Raw genomic sequence first — 23,642 nt, forward strand, 5'->3', positions numbered from 1 at the left:
TCAAGTTAAATTATTGCTCTTTGCAAAGCAGTATTGTCAATGCATCTAAAGCAAGATATTGACAAATCTAGTCTGTGGTATGTGGGAAAAATAAACTGAGCGGGATAGAAAAATCCAACCATTGGGGGCTAAGATTTGTGCTAAGGATTCTGCAAATGTCATCCCCAGGCATACATTTTATTCTCCACAGAACAGATTTTCCCATCCTGCCCAATCTCAGAACAATGAATGTTTTCTGCAAGAATAAGGATGGGGGAATATCTGTTTTTCATCACATGATCATCAGGTGGCAAAAGCTCACAGATTTCCATCATCTTTTGCACATGCTTTCATAATACAGTAATACCTCGAACATTCGTGAGGTTAGGTTCCAGAACCAGTTGCGGATCAGCAGGAATCGCGAATGTTTGGTACAAGTCACTAGAAATGCAAATAAATGCTTATTTCTAGGGTTTAAACCCAAAGCATTTTAATTTCATTTAAAAGTTAGCTTAATACATTACCCTTAAAAAGAGAAATAAATGATTGACATAAAAATAGAGTACAGTATCGCCTAATGGGTATTTGCCACACTAGCGCATTTACAGTACGGTACATGTATACTAATATTACCCCTATACTAATTCATTGGCTGCCGTTTTCTTTTGCACTCACAGTAAGGTAAAAACAAGTAATGAATGGGACTGTAAACTTAATGACTGACGTTTTCTTTGTCATTGTCAGGAAGGTAAACTAGGTAAACTTCATATGTCACAGAAGTCATATAACGAAGGTACAATTCAATAAAATAAAGAAAACATGTACATAGAGGGTACCAATGAAAATTTCACGAATCTGTGAATTCGCGAATCCAGAAACGCGAATGCACGAGGTATTACTGTAATGCTTTCATAATAATGAGGGTCTTTGTTATGAGTCTAGGCTCTTACAAAAAGTAACAAGAAAAAGTGAAGACATCAAGCTTTGTAAAATTTAACAAATAATTTATTTCCCCAGAATAAAAGTGAACAAAATGAGAAAAAAGAATTTACGGTTTTACAAATCAAATCCAAAAATAATTCAAGAGTTATAAAATAGAAGTCCTAGTAATAAAAAGTCCTGAATGAAACTGAGTTTGAATCTTATGAAATCCAAAATAGAAGATGATCACATCTGTTGTAACCTGCAAAGTGCTGCAGTGTCAACAGTCTCTTGTTGAATCACAGAAAATAATCCTGTTTTTGAATTCTGTATAAATTTTGATAAATGTCCTTGTCCAAGAATTAATTTAGAGTACTAGTATTTCCAGGGAAAATAATCACTTGAAATCCAATAATTTGAAGAAAATCAAATCCCAACCCAAACTAGTCACAACAACACGACACTAACATGTCAAAAGTTTAAAGCCCACTGACTACTTCTATACAAAACATTAAGTATAAGGCTAACTTAAGATGCAAAACAGATTCCCGAATGGGGGTCAACCTACTAAAAATGGATATTTGTAATAATAGACAAATGCTTGATGTCATGTTGTCCCGGTATTGCCTTGATTCCACTTAATGAATTCTTACTTGGAGAAAGAATAAATTAATTAATTTAAAAAAAGTTGTTTACTGAAACTATCACTGGTTCTCAATCAAGGTCAGAAACTAGATAGTGTTTCTATTATTAGTTGTTTATAAAAAAAAACAGGTCAAACAGAACTGAGCTGAATTTCTGGACAATGTCAAATCCAGTAAATTTAAAAACTTTAAAAACAAACAAATAATTAAATTAGATATAGATAACAGTCTTACATGCATCATATTTACATTCTATAACATGCAGTAGTTGAAGTTAATGTCCCACAAACAGGACATTTTGCACTGATTGATCTAGCTTAAGTACAAATTCCATAGTCCAGTTTGATGTTTATGTTATTTTTTTATCTGCCTAATTAGTCATGATAGCTGACATGCTTACGTATCATTTATAGTGTGTACTGAACAACTTAACTTTCATAGTTTTCAAGGTGAAGAAATTTTATTTGGGTGTTACACTGTTTTAAAGATTCATTTTTTATTTCAAATTTTTTTTGTTCAGAAATGCAAAGAAGAAAATTTTTTCACTATGATTCCATGTTGCAGTAGGTCAAAGATTGTGCGACAGATGTTTAATTTACATGGAGAAAATTGCTTCCATTGTTTTCGGTTTCTGTCAGTTTCATGTGAGATTTTCATGGGTTTAATGACTCAATGAGAAATCCAAAACCTTTCAGAATAACTATATAAATTTACCTGACACCCTGATATTTATTAAAATATATTCGTTTATCTGGAGGCATAATGAAAACATACGAAAGTAAATGATAGCACATTATTATGATAAATTTTTTTTGTAAAAATTAATAAAATTTACTTGTGTTATAGCTACATGATGAAGATGAGGAAGAGGAAGAACTGACACAGAAGAATCTACCGTTGACTTTGTCCACATTGGCTCAGTGGTACAAACACAAGTTCAAGGTCAGTTCAGTTTTCTCTGTAACTAAGAAAGGCAGTTACACGTGTCATTTGAAATGCAGTTGCCTAGTACTTTTTCCAGTTAAGTTATTGTGAGAATGTTTGCTACAAAAGTCATAAATTTGGAATGATTTATGCCCATAACTTCCAAAATTCTACATTTCGCTGGTCATATCCAGTTGACGAGTTGAAATGACTCGCTGCTAATTCAGCACATTGGACATTTGACATTGTGAGCTAATAATTATTTTGTAGTTATGTTTTACTAATTGCTTAAACATCCTGCAGTCCCAAACCATAAGACATTGTTGGTGTGAAGCCTTTCTTCTTCAGATAAATTTTCTGATCCTCATACTTTTTACCTCACTAAGCCAGCCATCCCAATCTTAAATGTTTAGTTCAGAAAGCTTAAAAATTTCTGCCCACATAGGTTGTATTTAGACATAGTGATCTCCCTTAGATCTAGGGATGGTGCCAAATCTCACCAGTACCACAGTTACTACTTCTGTTCATGCTAGGTAGTATGATGTCTTTAGAGATCTTGCAAAGTGTTTCTTGTAGTCAAGTATGGTGCAAACTAGAGGATTATTTTACCTCAAGAAGGTATATTCTGTCTACATTTCCAATTCTTTCTTGCTTTTTACTATCTGAGGTGACTGCTCTGGTGGCCTAGTGGTTAGAGTGTTTGCCTCAGATGCGGGAGGTCGTGAGTTCAATCCCCTGCTGAGTCATACCAAAAACTTACAAAAATGGTACGAACAGCTGCCTCGCTTCGCGCTCACCATTAAGAGGTTAGTTTTAGGACTGGTCGGCCCGGTGTCAGGATAATGTGACTGGGTGGGACATCATGCTATATGTCTGCGGCATGATGCCCCAGTGCTAGACATCACTATAAGCTGTCACACTGCAGACATCATAGTGATATGACTGAAAAATTGTTAAAGCTATGTTGAAAATCTAAATCACACACACACACACACGCACTATCTGAGATAAAGTTTGTAGAACTTTGATGTAATTATACATGTTAGGCAACCTTTTTAGTTGCCTTCATGGGTCACTGCTGTTTGCATTCAGCAGCATGTTTTCGTATTCTGCAGTATAATGTATAGACATTAAGTTGAGCTGGAAATTTTGTGGTATATAGAAAGCTATAATTGTTTCACAGCATACACTTTGGAAAGTTCTAAACAATGTTGCACACGTCTCCTGTATTAAATTCATGTTATATGCCGATACCTGCAGACAAATGTTTTCTGGAGATAGTGTATAGTCAAAGCAGCATCCATTTCATTTGTTTTAAAGTGATGTTTCTGTGACTTCATCTGTGTCAGCCATCACTTGGGCCCTTGCTGGACAAGTAATTTTTGACAAAATAGCCAAGAAATGTTTTGATTTATTATGACTTGATGGTCTTAAATTGAGTAATAGAAAAGACACAAAAAAAGTTATGTAAATATCAGCAAATAATTTAATTTTCCTAGAGTATAAAGTAAAGAATGTCAAAAGAACTTAACAGTATTGCAAATTAAATCCCAGATAATCCTAGAATTTCAAACACAAGTCCTGATGATTAAACATTCTGAATAAACTTTATTGGTATTCCAGAATACATGCAATGCTGAAATGTTGTTTTGCCTGGGATGGCCTGTGTCATGTTGTTATGCCTGGGATGGCCTGTATCATGTTGATATGCCTGGGATGACCTGTGTTATGTTGATATGCCTGGGATGGCCTGTGTCATGTTGATATGCCTGGGATGGCCTATGTCATGTTGATATGCCTGGGATGGCCTGTGTCATGTTGATATGCCTGGGATGGCCTGTGTTATGTTGATATGCCTGGGATGGCCTGTTGTCATGTTGATATGCCTGGGATGGCCTGTGTCATGTTGATATGCCTGTGATGGCCTGTGTTATGTTGATATGCCTGGGATGGCCTGTGTCATGTTGATATGCCTGGGATGGCCTTTTTTCATGTTGATAATGCCTGGGATGACCTGTGTTATGTTGATATGCCTGGGATGGCCTGTGTCATGTTGATATGCCTGGGATGGCCTGTTGTCATGTTGATATGCCTGGGATGACCTGTGTTATGTTGATATGCCTGGGATGGCCTGTGTCATGTTGATATGTCTGTGATGGCCTGTGTTATGTTGATATGCCTGTGATGGCCTGTGTTGTGTTGGAAAAGAATTAACTTGATCAAGAGCAAGCAATCAGTCCTTACCATTTACCGAATGAATAGTTAAGGTATCTCTACGTCTCCTTTCCATGCAAATGCCACTCAGGTCAAAATCTGGCAGCTATAGGACAGTCCATCAGAAAGCTAACTTTATGATTCCAGCTACTGAAATGTTTCAGTCCCAGGTGCCCAAGATTATGTATGGGATAGGGATATAAAGCAGAGAGGAAATCATTTTCACCCTTTTTTCTCTCCATGACGGCCTTTTTCAAGAAAGAAATAACACCAATTTCATACCACCTATGGCAATTATTCCATTGTTGTTGTTTGGGGGAAGACTCCACTTCTTTGCTGTTGAATGGGAAAGAATTTGCCAGGACAATTCATGGACTTGCAAGTTAGTTGAAACAGCCTCCATATCAACATTCAGTGCCTCTTCCTGATTGTTATGAGTCTCATCGGCAACAGAAGTCCCAAAAGACCCTTTTCAGTGCCATCTTCCTGTCATGGGTCCCATTGGCAACAAGTCCCAAAAGACCCTTTTCAGTGCCAACTTCCTAATTGTTATGGGTCCCATCGGCAACAGAAGTCCCAAAAGACCCTTTTCAGTGCCCCTTCTCGATTTGAATGGGTCCCATTGGCAAAAGAAGTCCCAAAAGACCCTTTCAGTGCCATCTTCCTGTAGTGAGAAATAATCTTCTGTAGAAAAGGGTGTTGTGAACAACAGAGAATCACAGGACTTTTACTCAAGACTGTTTTTGTGCCAAAGACCAACATTACTCTTTAGCAATTTATAGACCTCAACTCTCAGTTGTTTCTTATGGACACCATGGTTCAAAATGGGAACACCAAGGTGAATTCTGTTCAGGCGGGAGACTTTGCAATTGGTATAGATCTGCAAGATGCTTACCAACATGTTCTCAGGTCCTCTAGAATGTTCCTTCAGTTTGCTTTCAAGGGCACAGTATGCCAGTTCAGGACACCCCATTTTGGTCTCAAAGAATTATAGACGGAGTAGTGTCTCAATTTGGGACCATCTCCCTCTGTGTGACACCCAACCATCTGGAGGACATACATGTTTTAAATCAAGACATGACATTCCTTGTTATACCCCACAGCCTTAGATTCCTTATCTGCAAGGAAAAATCTGAGATTGTTCCAGCTCATTATATCTCCCCATGAGTATGGACTTCAAACACATCATAATAGAGTGTCTCTGTCAGGAATGTGTATTGAAAATCATTTTAACCATGGCTTCATTTCTTGCAAAGAATCGTTTCTCAGCCTGAGAATTCCTTCGCTTGCTGGGCCAATTCATTGTAGCAGCTGACCTTATTATCTTGGGTCACCTTTTCACGAGACCATTACAAATTATATTTTTATCCCAACAGAGGCCTTAACTTTGCCTATTTGAATGAAGTATACCAGTCTCCAGTCATACGGGGTCCCATTTCAGCAAATGGCAGAACCTCACTTGGCTTAAGGTCACTGTGTCTCAAAAGAAAAATGGGTTTTGCAAAATAACTTTATTCCATAGTTATTTCCTTGACCAGACTAGGGATTGCTCTTACTTAGGGTTATAAAGAAACATATTCTGGGGTCTACAGGTTATGGCAAGTCATATAATAAGAAAATAATGGTAACTTTAGTTCTGGGTCATTGTTCAATATTCTCCAGAGTCAGCCATGTCCTGCTAGGGTTCCTGCATGGCATATTATGTGCCATTCGTGATACTTGAGATGAAAAAAATATATTTGTTGAAACTTTCTCTGTGTTTGTTTTGTGCATCTTTGTACATGTACGTGAGTGAGAGGTATTGCACCATTCATCGGTATAAGAGTTGAAACAAAATCTAAATATCTTTTATTTCATATGAACTTGGTACATAATTGCAAAAATCTGAAATTGTAAGATGAAATTTAAATGCTGTGAATTGTCAGAAATCGGGTAAGTAAATTAATGTTGTATCAGAAAGTGAATAGTGTTGGATGGCATCATCAGCATGAGGTTTTCACCCAAAGACTTTCTATGATGTCTAGTTGGTCCTAAATGAAAATGGTGTAGATCTGAATAGAAAGTCATATCCACATGGGGCTTCACAAGTAGACTTCTTATGGTGTCTGGTTCGACCTATTTGAAAATAATGCCAACCTGACCTCCTTTATGGTAACCTTATTCACGTGAGTGGATGGTCCTATTCTCATGAGGTTTTCACTAGTAGACTTCTTATGGTGTCTGGTTTGACCTATTTGAAAATAAATGCCAACCTGACCTCCTTTATGGTAACCATGCTCACATGAATGGAAAGTCATATCCACATGGGGCTTCACTAGTAGACTTTATATGGTGTCTGGTTCGACCTATTTGAAAATAATGCAAACCTGACCTCCTTTATGGTAACCATACTCACATGAATGGATGGTCCTATTCTCATGAGGTTTTCACTAGTAGACTTATGCCAACCTGACCTCCTTTATGGTAACCTTACTCACATGAATGGACGGTCCTATTCTCATGAGGTTTTCACTAGTAGACTTCTTATGGTGTCTGGTTCGACCTACTTGAAAATAATGCCAACCTGACCTCCTTTATGGTAACCATACTCACATGATGTTGTTGTTGTTGTTGTTGTGGGGTTTAATGCCATTTCTCAGCACACGATAGGCTATACATGGCGGCCAGTATTAATGGTGAAGGAAGAACCCGGGAAAACACCGGAAAGAACCACCGACCCACGAGAAGCTACTGGCAAGCTTTCTCACATACCCACATTGGCTGAATCCTAGACTCGAACCACCGCAGACAGAGGTGAGATGGCAGTGATCCGTAATGAAGAGTGCTTTAGACCACTCGGCCACTCGGGGCCCCCCATACTCACATGAATGGATGGTCCTATTCTCATGAGGTTTTCACTAGTAGACTTCTTATGGTGTCTGGTTCGACCTATTTGAAAATAATGCCAACCTGACCTCCTTTATGGTAACCTTACTCACATGAATGGATGGTCCTATTCTCAAGAGGTTTTCACTAAAATACTTTTTGTGATGTATACTTGCTCCTAAATGAAAATAGTGCCCTTTGGACTCCAGAATAGCCCATTTTGAAAATTTAGTTTTTGCTACTTCTCCTGACCAGATGGTCATATTGACATTGGGTAAGACTGCAAGATTTCATACAATTTCTTGTTGGTCCTAATTAATGCTGGTCAGTTGTGGCCATGTTTTGGCCCTAATTAATGCTGGTCAGTTGTGGCCATGTTGAAAATCTTATTACTTCTCCAGAGCATTAGATCATAAAATACTTATGATATATTTTTGGTATTAAATAAAATTGGCAATGATCAGTACCTCCACCATGATGGCCATAGTGGTCATATTTAGAATCATGGGATCACTACTTCTATAAAAGGGATGGTTGTTTTTAAAGGAAAGTATATTTCAGTAAAACACTTGTAATTATATATAGTTGTTCCTAAATGAAAATAATGCCTATGTGACATCCAAAATTTGAAAGCAACTTCTTACTTGATGGCTATGTCAATATTAAATTAAACAAGAACAAAACCAACTTCTTTCTGCAGTATATAGTTATTCCTGTTTTAGAATGAGTCTTATCTAACTTCAAATATGGCTGTCTTGATGGCCATATTGAAAGTCTTTATATGGCTTTAGTTGAATGGATTGACATATATTGGCATGGGTTTTCACTAAAACACTACTGTAGCAGTATAACGTTAACTCAGACATTTACCTAATTTTCTTGCTTTCTAAATTTGCGATATTATAGTTTCCCAAGAATATGAGTAGAATAATGTGATGCATGCTGCTTAACACTTGTGTTTTTTTACCTGGTCTAATGGAGGCTATTTGAATGGCTTAGTAAATAGCTTTGTAATTCTTTATAATGAATGATGTACACAATGACAAATAAAATTTAGTTATTTCAGTTGTCTGGAAAACATATAGGAGCAAATCTGAAGTACCTTATATGCTCTATTGTAAGTACAACTGTAAATGGCACAGACTCAGCTCTGCCATCATATAATGTACATTTTATTAGAAGTAATCAGCGGTACAAACAGCATAGACCCTGATCTGCCTATGTGTTATGCTATTGTGGATAAGGATATATGTTGTTTGCAGTTGGACTCGACTTACGAGCAAATATATATGGTATAACACTGGGAAAATGTCTCGAAAGTAGGTAGATCTGCAGAAAAGCAGTGCAGCGGACATTTTTTGGTTGTTGTTGCCATAATTACTTATAAAATTTTATTTTACCAGATTAAAAAATTGGGGATCTAGATATCAATCTCTGACATTGCTACAACATTTGATGCAAGTAGCCAGTGACTTTTAGTATTATACAATTTCAGACAATTCATTTTGAAAAAATATACACAAGATCTTCTCTACATATTGAAATGCTTTAGTATTTATCTTTTTAGGGTCAACTGTCCCCAAGGAAAAGAAAATCTACAGGAGCAGGTGATTTGAGACACAAATATCCTCCAGTGGTTGTAGTTCTTGAAGACTTTGAGAGTTTCCTGCCACATGTGATTCAGGATTTCATTACTGTAGCCAGGTTGATATTTCAAAACAATCTTTATTGTTCCATTTTCATAGATAATGGTGGAGATTATGTTGGGTCTGTCTGTCCTTCTGTGTGTCACTTTTGTTTCAACTCAGCTTCCTTATTCATTAAATATCAAATAAAGTATGCATTGTGATATTGACAAGAACTTGGCTGGGTTCAGTTAACCAAATTCCATTTCATCATTTACTGGAATTAATGCTTCAGTTCAGATGCATCCACTTTTATTTCTCCAGTAACTTAATATAGGATTTCATTCCAGTTTAGATGCAACTTGATATTGGCTGAGGTTGATTGTCAGTCTTTGCTGTTAATATTTTAGCAGCATTATAGCCCATAATTGTCAGACTACCCTCTCTCTCTTTCCGTTACATCACATATTTTTTATTTCAACCAATTTCGGTAAGCTGTTTCAGACTGAAGAGACTTTCGTTGAGTTTGATTGTTAGTGTTCTTCAACATTGTTTACTAGAGTTATTATTGTGCCAGATTGTTAGACCACCCACTTTCATTCTGCATAATAACTTCTTTATAATTACTAGTGGATTTCAGCCTTTTTTGCAGAGAGTTTCATACTGATATGGTCTTGGCAGAGTTTGATTATCAATGTTATTTATCATCATAGTTTAGTAGAGTTACAGCCCCTGATAGTCACCCATTTTCATTGATGAGCAGCAACTCCATTATATTTGATTAGATTTAAAATAAATTTGTTATCTTGATATTAATAGATCATGGCTGAAATTGATTATCAGCATTATGTATAGTTCAGTTATAGTCCCAATTGTTGAACCCATTCACTTCCAGTGGCTTAATTGGATATCAGCCATATTTGGTATGCAACTTGATACCTTGGCTGAGTTCAGCTTTCATGTAGCGGAGTTATGGTACTTTTGTCTATGCACATGATGGCTCATTTATTGGATTTGAAACAAACTTTCTTGGCAGCTTGATATTAATGAGTTTGATTGTGTCAGTGTTACTTAAATACGTGTTCAACATACAGTATAATTCTTTAGTTATGGTCATTCATGCAGTAAGTCTCTGTAAGTAGCATTATGTTGGTAATGCTTTGATTTAGTTTGATTTATCAGTGTTTGCTGTGCATCGTCATTTAGATTTTTGACCTTGAATTGTTGGACCCATGCTTGTTTTCAGACAATAATTCCCTTAATTATTGTCTTTTGTCTTTTTAAAGAAAAACAGAGAACATAGTTTTTGCATTACCATTATTCATCTGTCAAATTATCAGCTCTTTAACGTTAAAGCCATTTGAGATGAAGGATTGAAACATGGTATGTTTATGAATAATCATTAGAAGGTGTGTTTTGTGCCACATTGGGGTGTTGTCCTCAAAGTCAGGGCCAGAATTCAATTTACCATCCCACACTTTAAAGTTGTTGTTGTTGTTGTTGTGGGGTTTAACGCCATATTTCAGCACACGATAGGCTATGCATGGCGGTCAGTATTAATGGTGGAGGAAGAACCCGGGAAAACCCCGGGAAGAACCACTGACCCACGAGAAGCTACTGGCAAGCTTTCTCACATACCCACATTGGCTGAATCCTAGACTCGAACCCACGCAGACAGAGGTGAGATGGCAGTGATCCGTAACGGAGAGCGCTTTAGACTATTCGGCCACTCGGGGCCCCACACTTTAAAGCTGTTTGAGGATAATGGATGAAACCAAATAAACCATTTCATCATCACTAGAATGTGTGTCATGTACCATATTGGGGGTGTGTGTATGCTATCTTTAAGGTCAAGGTTATGGTTCAGTATCTTAAAATTTGCTGTCTTCTTCTTCCATTCTATAATTTTGAGATTAAGAGATGATGCTAGGCAGAGGACACTAATTAACAGAATTGCTTGTTGTCATTTGATTTGGAGATTTTATTTGTGTTATTTCATCAGCTTCTATATCATTGTTTAGAGAATTTTATGTTTACTGAATGTCGGATCCACAGCTTGGTATTGATAAGAAATGTCTTGGTTTCTATTGTTCTTCATTATCAGTAATATTTTACTTAACTTGTGTATTATATCACCATTGCCATCTAGCTGTATATTCCATAAAATGACACAGCCCTACTTCCAGAGATGAGTCATGTTTAAAAGCCCTTTTTTTCACTGTGAAATGTCAGTAACTAAAAATCAGAACAAAATTGCAACAAGAGCAAATTTTTTATATTAAAATCTGGATAAGACCTGTCATTTGTTAAATCACTTTGCTTAAATGTAGCTAAATGTTATTAAATCAGTATTTCAATCATTCTTTATGTAGATTGTAGACAAAATCAGATTGAGAATGCCTCAAGTTTACAATGGCCGTTAAAATTTTCATTTAGCATTGAATGTGTCTTTACCTATGGATGTTGCTGTAGAAATGAATGTGTCTTATACCTGTGAATGTTGCCATAAAGATAAATGTATCATTACCTGTGGATGTTGCCAGTGTAAAGATGAAACATTAAATAGCCGCTAAGTTAATAATTGAAAGACATTTGTTTTAATTTAAACTGGTGTTTATTTCCATTCAGTTCATATCTGAACCAGTTGCCAATAGTGTTTGTATTTGGTATTGCCACTGCAATATCAGCTGTTCACCGTTTGTTGCCGAATGCTGTGTCATCCCTGCTTTGTATGGAGAAGTTTCAGGCACCACCATCTTCTGAATACCTCACACTGTTAATTAATCAGGCAAGTAACCAATATTTTATGATGCCACTCGGCATAACTAGTTTGTTACACTTGGCTGTGTTACTTCCAAACACTTAACAATGTCATGTATGACTTGGTTAACTGCGGTGAATATTGCTGGGTGTGAACATAAAAGCAAAATGCATGAATAAAATAATATTAGAAAATATTTCACAAGTAAATTTCCATCTTTGGCTATTTAATAATGCTTAAATATATTAAATTCTATCAGAAACTGAAATTTATTTGCTGTTAACTAAATGGCGCCCCTGCTGAGAAAGCAATATGGATTTTTGGTCGAAGAATACATTTACCTATTTAGATAGATCATAAAACAGCAACTTTATTTAAGCAGAAAAATGTGTACATGTATTAATTTCCAAATATGTACACATATCAATTTCCGGTTTTTAAAATCATCTTCATGATTATTTTCATTTTATTCCCGTTTTCTTTATATACTGATACTCTTCAAAAAAAAAGAGTTAAATATTTAGGCAACGTTGAGAAATTAAAAACATTTAGGGTGTTTATACACAGTTCTTAATTTTTTGTTGAATTGGTATGATATATACTTGCTTATAAGTCAAGGCAGACTGCAAACAACAAAGACCTGAATCTGGCATCACATATCTCTGCAGCTGGTCTCCACTTATCATTGAGTATACCATATTTACTGTATATTTTGGGACACAATAAAATAATGAATTAATTTTCTTCCTGTCTCAGAACTTGTGTGAAACTTCTTTTCACCTAGGCCAAGAATTAAGAAATGAAATAAATTTTTGTTGAAGTTACCACCCCCCAATCACTGTACATTGCAATAATATAGAAAAACAAAGACTTATGATATTTAAAAAAAGAAACTAATCTTATATTTTCACCTTATATTCCTCTTTGTTTACCATGAGCAATTTATTAAAGAAAAACATATGTCCACAAACTCTGTATGTGTTGCAAATGCATCCATACTGCAGTGTGTGTCACTAATGTCAGATAACACTCGACAGATTGTTCATTGACGTAAATATAGAGAAATGAATCATGTTTGGTTCTGTTCCAAGGTTTGAATATGTTATCAGACTGAAAACTAGATCCAACAAAATCGGAAGAGAGAGCGAGATACACCAACCATTTGCTTGAGGCACCTGCCATTCATGCATGACATGGTTTAAGGTACAAAATAACAAGATTGTATTATATCTAGGCTAACTATATGACATTATCCTGCAAATAAAAATCATTATTTTAAAATACATTCACTGTAAGTGCATGGTTACAAAAATTATTAAAGCAAGTTATTGCTGTATATACTATTTACCCTGCAGACATCATCTCTTGGTTTCTTTTTACTAGTACTATTGGGAATTTTGAAAATAAATTGAAACAATGGAACAGTTTTTAAAGCGACACTTTCTAGTGCGTCTTCCGTGGATATTCATGACCCAGCATTTCCTAGAAGATATGGAGGAGAAAATAAAACAAAATTCAATGAATTTGTGAAGGCCAGAAGAGAAGATGATTTCGCAGACAATATGATCATTAACATGGATGAAACTCTGGTGTACTTTGATCTCATACCTGGATGGACTGTCAACAAGAAGGGGGTTAAAAGTGTGAGAATTTGCTTGATTGTTGCAAATAAAAAAATGTCTTACTTTAGTCCTTGCAGTTTCCACTTCAGGAGATGTGTTGTCTTTAATGATAATTTTTCACAGCATGAGGAAGATAAACAATATTCATGTACCAAAAGTATGGAATGTACGTGTTCAGGAAAAGGGTTGGGTTGACGAGAAGATGCTGCAGTGGATTCAAGTGTTTTATCTCAATTACACATTTTAATATTTTTTAAATAAAATTAAAGTTTGAGTTCATTTTCTGATATGTAATTTTCGAATGATTTAAAAAGGTGTCCCACCACTTATGACTTGAAAAAACATTATGTCCCAGAAAATGCAGTGTACAAAAAATTGCTTTAAAATTAATTTATGGTGTCTCAAAAGTTACTGTGTCAGAATATATACAGTAAATATGGTATATTACAGATAGGGTGACTTAGGTAGAACATTTCTGACAGTAATGTTCTTATCTTGGTCAATAATGTTAAGATGAACAAGAATTTGAAAGACATGTAGTGTGTCTTTGAAAAATGTGTGTTTCTGTTAATCATTGTATTTTATCAATAAAACTGCATCATTTATACAGAATAAATTTTTGCTTTGCAGTTGGTATATTCAGGTCTTGAAAAAATATAAAAAGAAAAGAAAGATATAGGCATAGTGATGTGGACTCTAGTCATATAGAATTAGACCTAATAAATAAGTTTCCAATTTCCTAACCAACCAGTGATTCACAGCTCTACTATCATTTCCTAGGGGATATAAAAGAAAAAGTAAATACCTAAAAAAGGCACACTTCATGGTGACCACCCTTCCCATTTCATTGATGAAGGACCAATTTGGGAGACATGTATCAGTTGCATCACATCTTCTTTTGTATTTTCCCTGACAACCCTCAGTGCAAATAATACTATGTTTTAACTGCCCTTTTCTAACTTTTTGGTGGGTGAAGATTTTGAACATGTTCCATGGAATGGAATGGACACTGTCCTGCCTTTCCATGGGTATTACAAGTTGTTTTAGAGGGCCACTTGACCACATTCTGTGGCCGTTCCCCATTATCGATGGATTCCCTACAGACATATAAAAAAAAACATTCAGGTGGGTGTTCATAGCAAATATCAACACTCTCCTTGCTACATTTGAGATAATTCACATTATAAAATCAGGGATTAGCTGGATCCCAAAGTCCTAGGCTTTGTATGCTCATGGATCTTGTTAACTTTATTGGAACATCACATTCAAAATGAGGATACCACTGTTTGTCAGTAGAATGTTACTGCAGTCAGCCTAGACATCCAGAATGGGTATTCTCACATTCCTATTTACAGATCTTCCTGGAAATTATCATGTTCACATGCAAGAACAACGTCCACTAGATCAGGCACTGCATTTTGGTCTGAATGTTACATCCAGGAACTTCACAAGAATTGTGGACAGAGTTGTGTCACACTTCAAACCTTTCACGTCCATGTTGTCCCACTACAAAGTCAGCATTTTACAGAGGCACCAGGTCTGTCATTGTAATAGGACCTGAAATTGCTTGTTTCACTACTACTTTGTCTTGGGTTCCTTGTCAACAAGATCTAATCCAACCTCATCAAAATCCAGCGTTTCATCCATTTTGGGAATGGAGTTCTGAACCCTCATGAACCATGTCAGTTTCTCACATGTTTCGAATCATTTTGGTGGTGTCTACCATTTGCCAAGAGAATAAAATTTCAGACAAGGAAATTCTTCACCTCATAGTGTCATCGATGCAACAGTGGATCCCTCATCTTGGGGCTGCTTGCACATGAGACAGCTTCAGAAGATCCACTTATCTTTATCTTAGTGGTCGCCAAATTTTGTCCTTTGCTGCCAAGATAAAATTTCAGGGATAATAAGTCCCAACATGGCGAGTGGGAGGACATTACATGGCTTATGGTAGCTATCTCACTGCAAGTGGAACAGCCAGAAAACATGATACATACACATGCCAATGTAACAGGCTGGCACCCACCTCTTGCCCAAGGTCTCAAGTCCATGCAAGTGATGGATGAAGGATGGTTGTTGTTGTGGGGTTTAACACCATTTTTCAGCACATGATGGGCTATACATGGCGGCCAGTATTAATGGTGGAGGAAGAACCCGGGGAAAACCCCGGAAAGAACCACCAACCCTCGAGAAGCTACTGGCAAGCTTTCTCACATACCTACATTGGCCAAATCCAAGACTCAAACCTATGCAGACAGAGGTGAGATGGCAGTGATCTGTAAGGGAGAGCGCTTTAGACCACTCAGCAATGAAGGATGGTAAATGTCGAGTTTCATCATCAGCTTCGGTGATGAGGATAGGCTTGCTAAGTCTTAAATTCCCAGATACTCAAGGATTAGAGATATTAAAATGGGACAACTCCATGGCAGTGTGTGCTTTGTATAATATGTTAATAGATTTTGGGAGAAGTGAGGGAACATGAAAGAAGTTAGATGCAATAAATACTCGCTTCAAAGATGAATTGACTATTCGGGGGATGCAAAAGTTCCCTTCAATAAGCTGGGTTGCATTTATCATGTCTAATCCATCTGTAAGGGATGATATATAATCAGTGAGATGGAGTTGCAGTTCGGAAAAATAAGCAAGTCATCTTAGATGGCTGCATAGATTGAAAAAATGAAGACAAAACCATTGTAAAATAAATTTAATTCTATTAGTTGAATGTGACAAAAATAAATTGACAGCTTACATTTTGGCCATCTTTGTTTAATAAAATCCATAGGAATCCATAATGCTTGACATTTTCAAATCATTAATATGATAAATTTATGAATTCTATTATAGGTCACATACCAGTATAAAAATAATATCCAGGAATGATTTGATTCACAATATCCCATATTATGTTAACTCCATATGTCCTGCAAATAAACAGTGAAAACAAAGTTCACACCTTTGTGATTCACTGTATCCTAAAAATGTCACAATCTAATGTCATCGTATACCATGCCAAAAATTCATCCTTGTCACCAGTAAAGTTCTGACATCCTTCACTGCAGTCAGATAGTTGTAAACGACCAACTCATCTTTGCAGCAGTCTGTGAGACAGCTAGGGTTTAGTCATACTCTGATTATACAGTTTGTGCAATCTTATTGAGGGATGCAACTGAATAGGTGTCACTTGTGTGGCATGATTACTGGGAGTTCAAATAAGCACCATTTCTTAGTTGATGTAGGAGTCTGCTTGGCACTGAACAAGTATCAAATTCACAGAGTGATCAAACAGTTGTCAACTAGGAAAATAAAATGGATGCTACCTTTATAAGCTAACAGATTAAAATCAGATCCTCACAAGGAGTTGTAGGACTCAACTTGCCAATCAACAAGTATCAAATTTGCAGCTTGATCAGAGGATTGTCATCTAAGAACGAACAGTTGGTGCCTATTTTACAAGCCAAAGGCTCATCAGCCCATGTACACTGGCAGATATCTTCAGAAAAACATCATTTGGGAATTTGATCTTGTTTATGAAAAAGGCAAATATGAAACAAATCAAAACTTTTATTGCATGAAACACAAACTGTTTATACAAAAACCACAGGATATAAGTACTGTTTGTTCCAAGTTAAACAAAATGGAAGTGATATATTTACTAGTAAACATGCTCAGTAAGCAACATTGATGGACACTTCACTTTGAAGTTGGTAATATTTAATGTTTTACATTTAGGCTCTTACAAAACACAGCAAGAAAGGAGTGAAGACAATAAGCTTTGTAAAATTTAACAAATAATTTATTTCCCTTGAAAAACGAGGTGAAAATGAGACAAAGAACTTATGGTTCTATGAATAAAATCCCAAAATAATCCAAGAATTAAAAAAATAAAAGCCCTAGTAATAAAAAGTCCTGATGAAACTATGTTTGAATCCCGATTAAATCCAAAATGGAAGGCGATGACATATGCTGTGGTCAGTGATGTAACGATGTGTCAACAGTTCTTTGTTGAATCACAGAAAATAATAGTCCAGTGTTTGAATTCTGTGTAAATTTCTATAACTGTCTTTGTTCAAGAATTAATTTAGAGCACAAGTATTTGCAGGGGAAAATAATCTCTTAGAATCCAGATAATTTGAAGAAAAGTTAAAACTTCAACTCAAACTGGTCACAACAAAACACCTTTAAGTGTCAGTAGTTTACAGCCCGACTGACTAAATTCTCTATAGAAAACAGTTATACGCTAGTTTAAAACAGATTCCCACATGAAGGTCACATGATCATGTTTCTAGAACAACATGGATGCTTTTTACATGCCTAACATCAAGTACTTCCAGTATGTGCTCAACTAAAACCAGTTATTTTTACTCTTGGAAATAATAAAAAACAAAAGCTCTTTATTTCAACTCTTATTGATTCTGAATCAAGGTCAGGAATTAGATCAGCATTAGATACAAAGTTTCTATTATTAGGTATTTACGAAAGAGTCAGGTCAAACTGAATTCCTGGAAAATGTCAAATCCGGTAAATAAAGTTACATTACAATAGCATGTAATGGAATTTAAAAAAATTAAAACTAACAAATAAACAATTAAATTTAATCAAATTTAAATTAAATGTACATAACAAGTGTAATATTTAAAACTTATATGCATATAGCTATTGTGTAATGAATACAGTAATATAAAAGGTAAATACAGTGTATACATAACTGCATCTCTGGATGTGAATAGTGGCCACAAAATGTAAAAATATTTGATTTGAAAGTACAGTGCAATCCTGCTATAACGCACCCCGCTATAACAAGAATTCGGATATAATACAGTCGTGGGGAAGAGATCGTGTATGAATTAGAATTTAATATGATCGTGGTGTGGTTCATGAAATTTTAAATACATGTATGTGTATTTTTCTCGTACCCGGAAAAATACTTTTTTTAAAAGTACAAGAAATAGTGTGTAAAATGTTTATTATCATTTTGGGGAAGAGTTCACGTATGAATTTGAATCTAATACGATCGTGGCTTGGCTTCTGAAATTTAACAATTTCACCAGGTTCTTGAAGGGCTATGCCAAAATAAACATTATCAGAAATGTTACTTATTACTGATCCATGAGTAAAGCCAGTAAGTCGTCTTTGTGATTGTCTTCAATTAATTCTGTGTACAATTGTTGCTGAAGCAATAGCTGACATGTGTTTCTTCTTTAACTTCATACACAACAAAGCAGCAGACAATGCAGTGGTTGATAAAAGATTCTCACAATTTAATAAACATCAAAAAACAAAAGCCGCCAACATGTTTGCTGGGCTTGGTGGTGTTATTAGACACAATCAGTTGACCAGTAAATAATGTCTGCTTTATTAGCTGGAAATTGAAAGGGTATGAAATTGTACATGTGTTCAGCTGAATTGTTTTTTATAAAAGTGACTCGTGACCAATGCAGGCCTACTGCACTTAGTTGTTGGGTTTTACATGGGTGTGGTGTTTGCTTATGAACTCATTATTAATTTCCTATTTTTTATAAAAATATTTTACTGTTATGGAAAAGCATGTTCACAAACGCAAGTCGTTCTCTGCACTTTGCGCAGTGATTATTATAGTAGTTTTCACACGTTTCTTTCGATATTCACAAAATCTGAAATAAAAGTTATATGCATGCTTAAAGCATGTGTTGATTGTTAAATATTCTTGCTATAGTCGTTCAAATAAATAGGTGTACAAGCGTTAATTGTTGGAAATTTGCAATGGATAAATGTACATGGAAACACATGAGAAAATGTTAGACGTATGAAATTTGTACAGACACCATTCATAGACCCTGGAACGTAATGAACCATACATATGCTTTGTCTTTCTTAACCTAATTTTGCTGTTAATTTTTCCCATTGAATTCAGACACATAATAATCTGTGGAAAAAGTTTTGAATAGTTTAAATATGTATGCAATTTTTGCAATGGAATTACATATATTATGGATTAATTGTGAGCCCCGATGGTACGATATCAGATGGCAAGTAAATGGTGCTGATACTCTGTTCATGTTGTAAATTAGACATTGAATTCAGACACAATGATCTGGGAAAAAATTATTGAATATTGTAAATCTGTGTGCAATTTTTCAATGGAATTATATGCATTATAGATGAACTGCATGCCTGGACGGCACGATAGTAAACAGTGTTGATACCCTATTCATCATACACGTTAGACATGAATACACGTATACACATATATGTGCCAATGAGTTGTTCTCTGAAAAAAGTAAAATACTGTAAATCCCTGCATTAACGCAACCCTGATATTAACGTGATCCAATTTTTTGGACCCCAATTATCACGTTATAGCGGGGTTCCACTGTATTTTACGTGTACTGCAGACATCTAGAGTTCCAATCTTACCCTAGATTCATAAAATGTTTTGCATGTCACACTGATATGACAACCCCAACTCTGCATGAATCAAATTTTCAGTAAAAAACAGTTGTTGACTTGCAAGTGAATATAAACGTTACACCAGTCGTTAGTGAGCACTTTGGAATCCTCGGGATGGTCATCAGTCAGCTACCGGTCAGCTACAAACCCTATCTCCTGTTGCATTGAAACCTGTATTTAGTTCAGAACCCCATTTAAAGCAATTCCAACTCAAGCTAATAAAACAAGCCTCATGGTACATGGTAACTAAAATTTACTATTCAGACAAACCAACTTAGGAAAGAAATAATCCAAGAATGAAATTAGATGGAAGAATAATTGTATGATATTGTTGAATCCCTGAGGAAATAAATGTAGAGCATGGACTTTGTTCGGAAGATCGATTTTCTCAAAATAGGTAGGAGTGTCTCGACTCAGTTACTGTCATCCTGGAAACATCAGGTTATGCAATCAGCAAACTAACCCAAGATCAAACAAGTTTCCTACATATTTCAGTCCATAAGGTTGGGCAGTCACCTAAACTGTAGCAGTCAAAGAAATCTCCCCATCTTTCATAAACCAAGCCATGGCATGGAGTTCCGAGATGACCTTTAAGTTCTACCTCAGAGACCTCTTATTCCAAGAGTCAGTTCAACAACAAGCTACCCACACAGGACTCTCAGCAGCTTCATATAATGTGGGACACTGGACTTGTGGGGAGCAGGGTTATTGTCCTATCACATGAACAGTGAGCTGCAAGAGCTTAGTTGGTAGAAGGCTAGATGTATAATGTAAAGTTGGCAGGTTCAATTCCTCAAGGTTACCCCATGTTTGCTGCCATAGTATGATCTTGGAAAAAGCCCTTTGCTCCCATTTCATCAGCATGATATGGTCAATATGTTAAAAGCGTCATTCAACTAACCAACCACTGGGTAACTGGTGTTTTAGTGTGCCAAGTGCTAACCCTAATAACTGAGCTGATTCATACATGTTAGGAAGCTGGAGTCTATGCTGACTCTGGGGAAAGGAGATGTAACCACTGATTCTATTCTCATAACCTGCTGTGGTCATGTAATGTGTTTGAAGAAGAAATAAATTTTTAAAAGTAAAAGAGTTCTTCTGAAAATAATTATCTTGTGCCACCATATATGCTGGTCACCATGTATAGTCTATCTTGCACTGAGAAATGGCATTAAACCCCAAAAATACTTAATTCATTTTGAATGGAGTTACAGCGCTTGACAGTAAGCGTTCACAGGGGATTTGCTTGTAGCCTGCATAGTTCAAGAACCAATCATTTTAGTCTGATGTAATTTGAACATTGTCTCATTGACTTGTGTGTGCCTTTTATGGGGCTACATGGGTTCCTTTTTGGTCCGAGTTAAAACTCTTTTGAAACATTTTGTTTCAATCTAGGCCATATATGACTGTCATGCTTTCCAGTTCAAAGTCTATGATTAAGATGTTCTGTTTTGAGAATTACCATGGCACCATGTAGGAAACTTCATATGTAGCAAAAGTCTAGGTAACATGAAAACTTTGCATATTATACAAATCAGATTAATATATTGAAATGTGAACATGAAGTTTCACTTTTCTCAGAGAACGAAAACCTGCTTATGTTAGGTATATTTAATTTCTTCTTGTTTTTTTCTTTCTTTCTGGATGATTATAGATTATATATAGTTGTATTATGGACTTGACCTTGTCCAAAACCAAGTTCAATGCGTACTTGACATTGATGTTGTTTTTATATTATAAACAAATAATATATAGTTAATATATCTCTAGGAGTGTGGATTAAATATTATGGTCATTATCAGTAAAGTTAGACTTGTTTATTTGGATATGGTCTAGAATTTTGGAATTCTTCTATGAAGAATCTGTCATATCTGATGTTTTCCATGTTATAATTTTAGCAACAGATTTTATCAGTTTACAACTTAGAATTTTTTAGAAATGAACTATGGACCTACATCCTGGCTATAATTTTGTGCCTTGTTTGTTTAATAAAAAACTTAAAATAATATCAGAAGCAGAATCGTTTGTATTGTTGTGTTTAGTTTTTTATTTGGGTTGAATTGTTTATCCAGATTTTTATTCTATGGAATTACATAGTGTAATATTCATGGACAGAAACATTAACTTGGAATTATAATGAATTCAGATAAGGACATCTTGGGTTATATTACTGTGATTCATCAAAAGACTGTTGGCACATCTCCACATCACAGACCACTGCAGACACATCAACACATTCAAAGTTGAAGCTTTTTTTGGAACACCACTGAGATTTATGTAGGGACTGGTGATAAAACGTTTTGGACTATTATTTCACAATACTGCAACTTTTTGTTAAAATTTTTTCTTGTATTCAAGGGAAATAAATTATTTGTTGACTTTCACAAATGTTTTTGCGCATTTGCTTCTTACTATTATTTACAGACCTGCCAACCCTTGCACTTCTGCCATTAGTATTTTGAAAATGACCCTTATAATATGGAATGGCAGAATAAAAGCAAAAACTATGAAAATATAATGCAGTAAAATCTGGATAACTAGCTTGTCTGTGTTTGATTTGGATCCAGGTTTTATATTAGATTTAACAGAGTTAGTTAGGAACCAGAGTAACTTGACAGTAGTATCCCTGATGCTTTAAACTCACATATGTTTTTATGCAAAGTGTTTGCATGATCAAACTGTTGATTGTAGAATTGTTTAAAGCATGTTGAGGATGAAAGGAAAAATAAGCTCATAAAAATTGTTAATAATCAGTACAGAAGAATAAAAAGGTATTCAGGTTCTTGTAAATAATAGCAAGAAGAGTTATAGTTATGTTTATTGGACATCAAATGTTAATTTGAATATGTCTGATGGTGGGAGATATGATTGTCGTCATGTGAAATGGAAAAAAGATTACAAGAATTATATCAGGTTAAGAGATAGCAACAAGCCATTGAGCTGCATAGGGTTTGGAACTTAAGTTTGTGCAATTGTACTAGAGGTAAATAAGGTCCATGTGTACCTTACAGACTTTTAAGTTGAACATAATGTTTACCGTTGCTGTATGTTTCAAATACTGAACTTTTAAAATACATGATTTCCAACTTTAGCAGTATATATTTTGCTTGAAAACCAGTCAGACTTATGGAAAGAAATTAGCTGCCTTACTGAGACGGTCTTGTTAGGGTTGGCTTTTATGTATTTAGTTGAAGACCATAGAGCCATAATACTTATACACTCTTTCTGACCGTAATTGATCAGTTCACTACATTTAATGTTAATTGTATTTCTTCTTGTAGATTGTGATGACCCCAGAGTATCCATTCAAGCTTGGAGCCAGGGTTTTTCAGCTTCTCTTGGACATATTTCTTTACCATGATTTTTCTGTTCTCAATTTTGTCAAGGGATTTAGGGTAATGACACTTATATCTTAACTATCTTGAATGGAACTAATCTCTATATTAATACCTACTTGTAACAACATTTTTATCATATTCAAACCTTTGATTAGTATTACCTGATGAATGACAGGATTTGGCACTAATCCCTTTCTCTTTCTCTTTATGCGGAAACCACTCTTGTCTGACTTTCATCTCAATAATTTTAGGACATCTTATACAATGTGATAATTCTGTTTGCTCTGGAGGACTGAATTTGTGAATTAGTAAAAGGACTACTA

The 23,642-nt window shown here is 35.5% G+C and overlaps 1 protein-coding gene across 1 annotated transcript in view; it reads left to right on the forward strand.

Moving 5' to 3' along the window:
* The window catches only part of LOC149796445 (uncharacterized), a 251,870-nt gene that overhangs the window by 171,030 nt on the left and 57,198 nt on the right, over positions 1-23,642 (forward strand). The window contains exons 16-19 of the mRNA XM_089960532.1: positions 2,391-2,486; positions 9,115-9,251; positions 11,801-11,960; positions 23,263-23,376. Coding sequence (XP_089816658.1) covers positions 2,391-2,486; positions 9,115-9,251; positions 11,801-11,960; positions 23,263-23,376 — 507 coding nt within the window. The remainder of the gene's footprint in view (positions 1-2,390; positions 2,487-9,114; positions 9,252-11,800; positions 11,961-23,262; positions 23,377-23,642) is intronic.

Source organism: Sinohyriopsis cumingii, chromosome 6 (genome assembly GCF_028554795.1).
Source record: "Sinohyriopsis cumingii isolate HCF-2022 chromosome 6, ASM2855479v2, whole genome shotgun sequence".
In the NCBI taxonomy this organism is placed as follows: Eukaryota; Metazoa; Mollusca; class Bivalvia; order Unionida; family Unionidae; genus Sinohyriopsis; species Sinohyriopsis cumingii.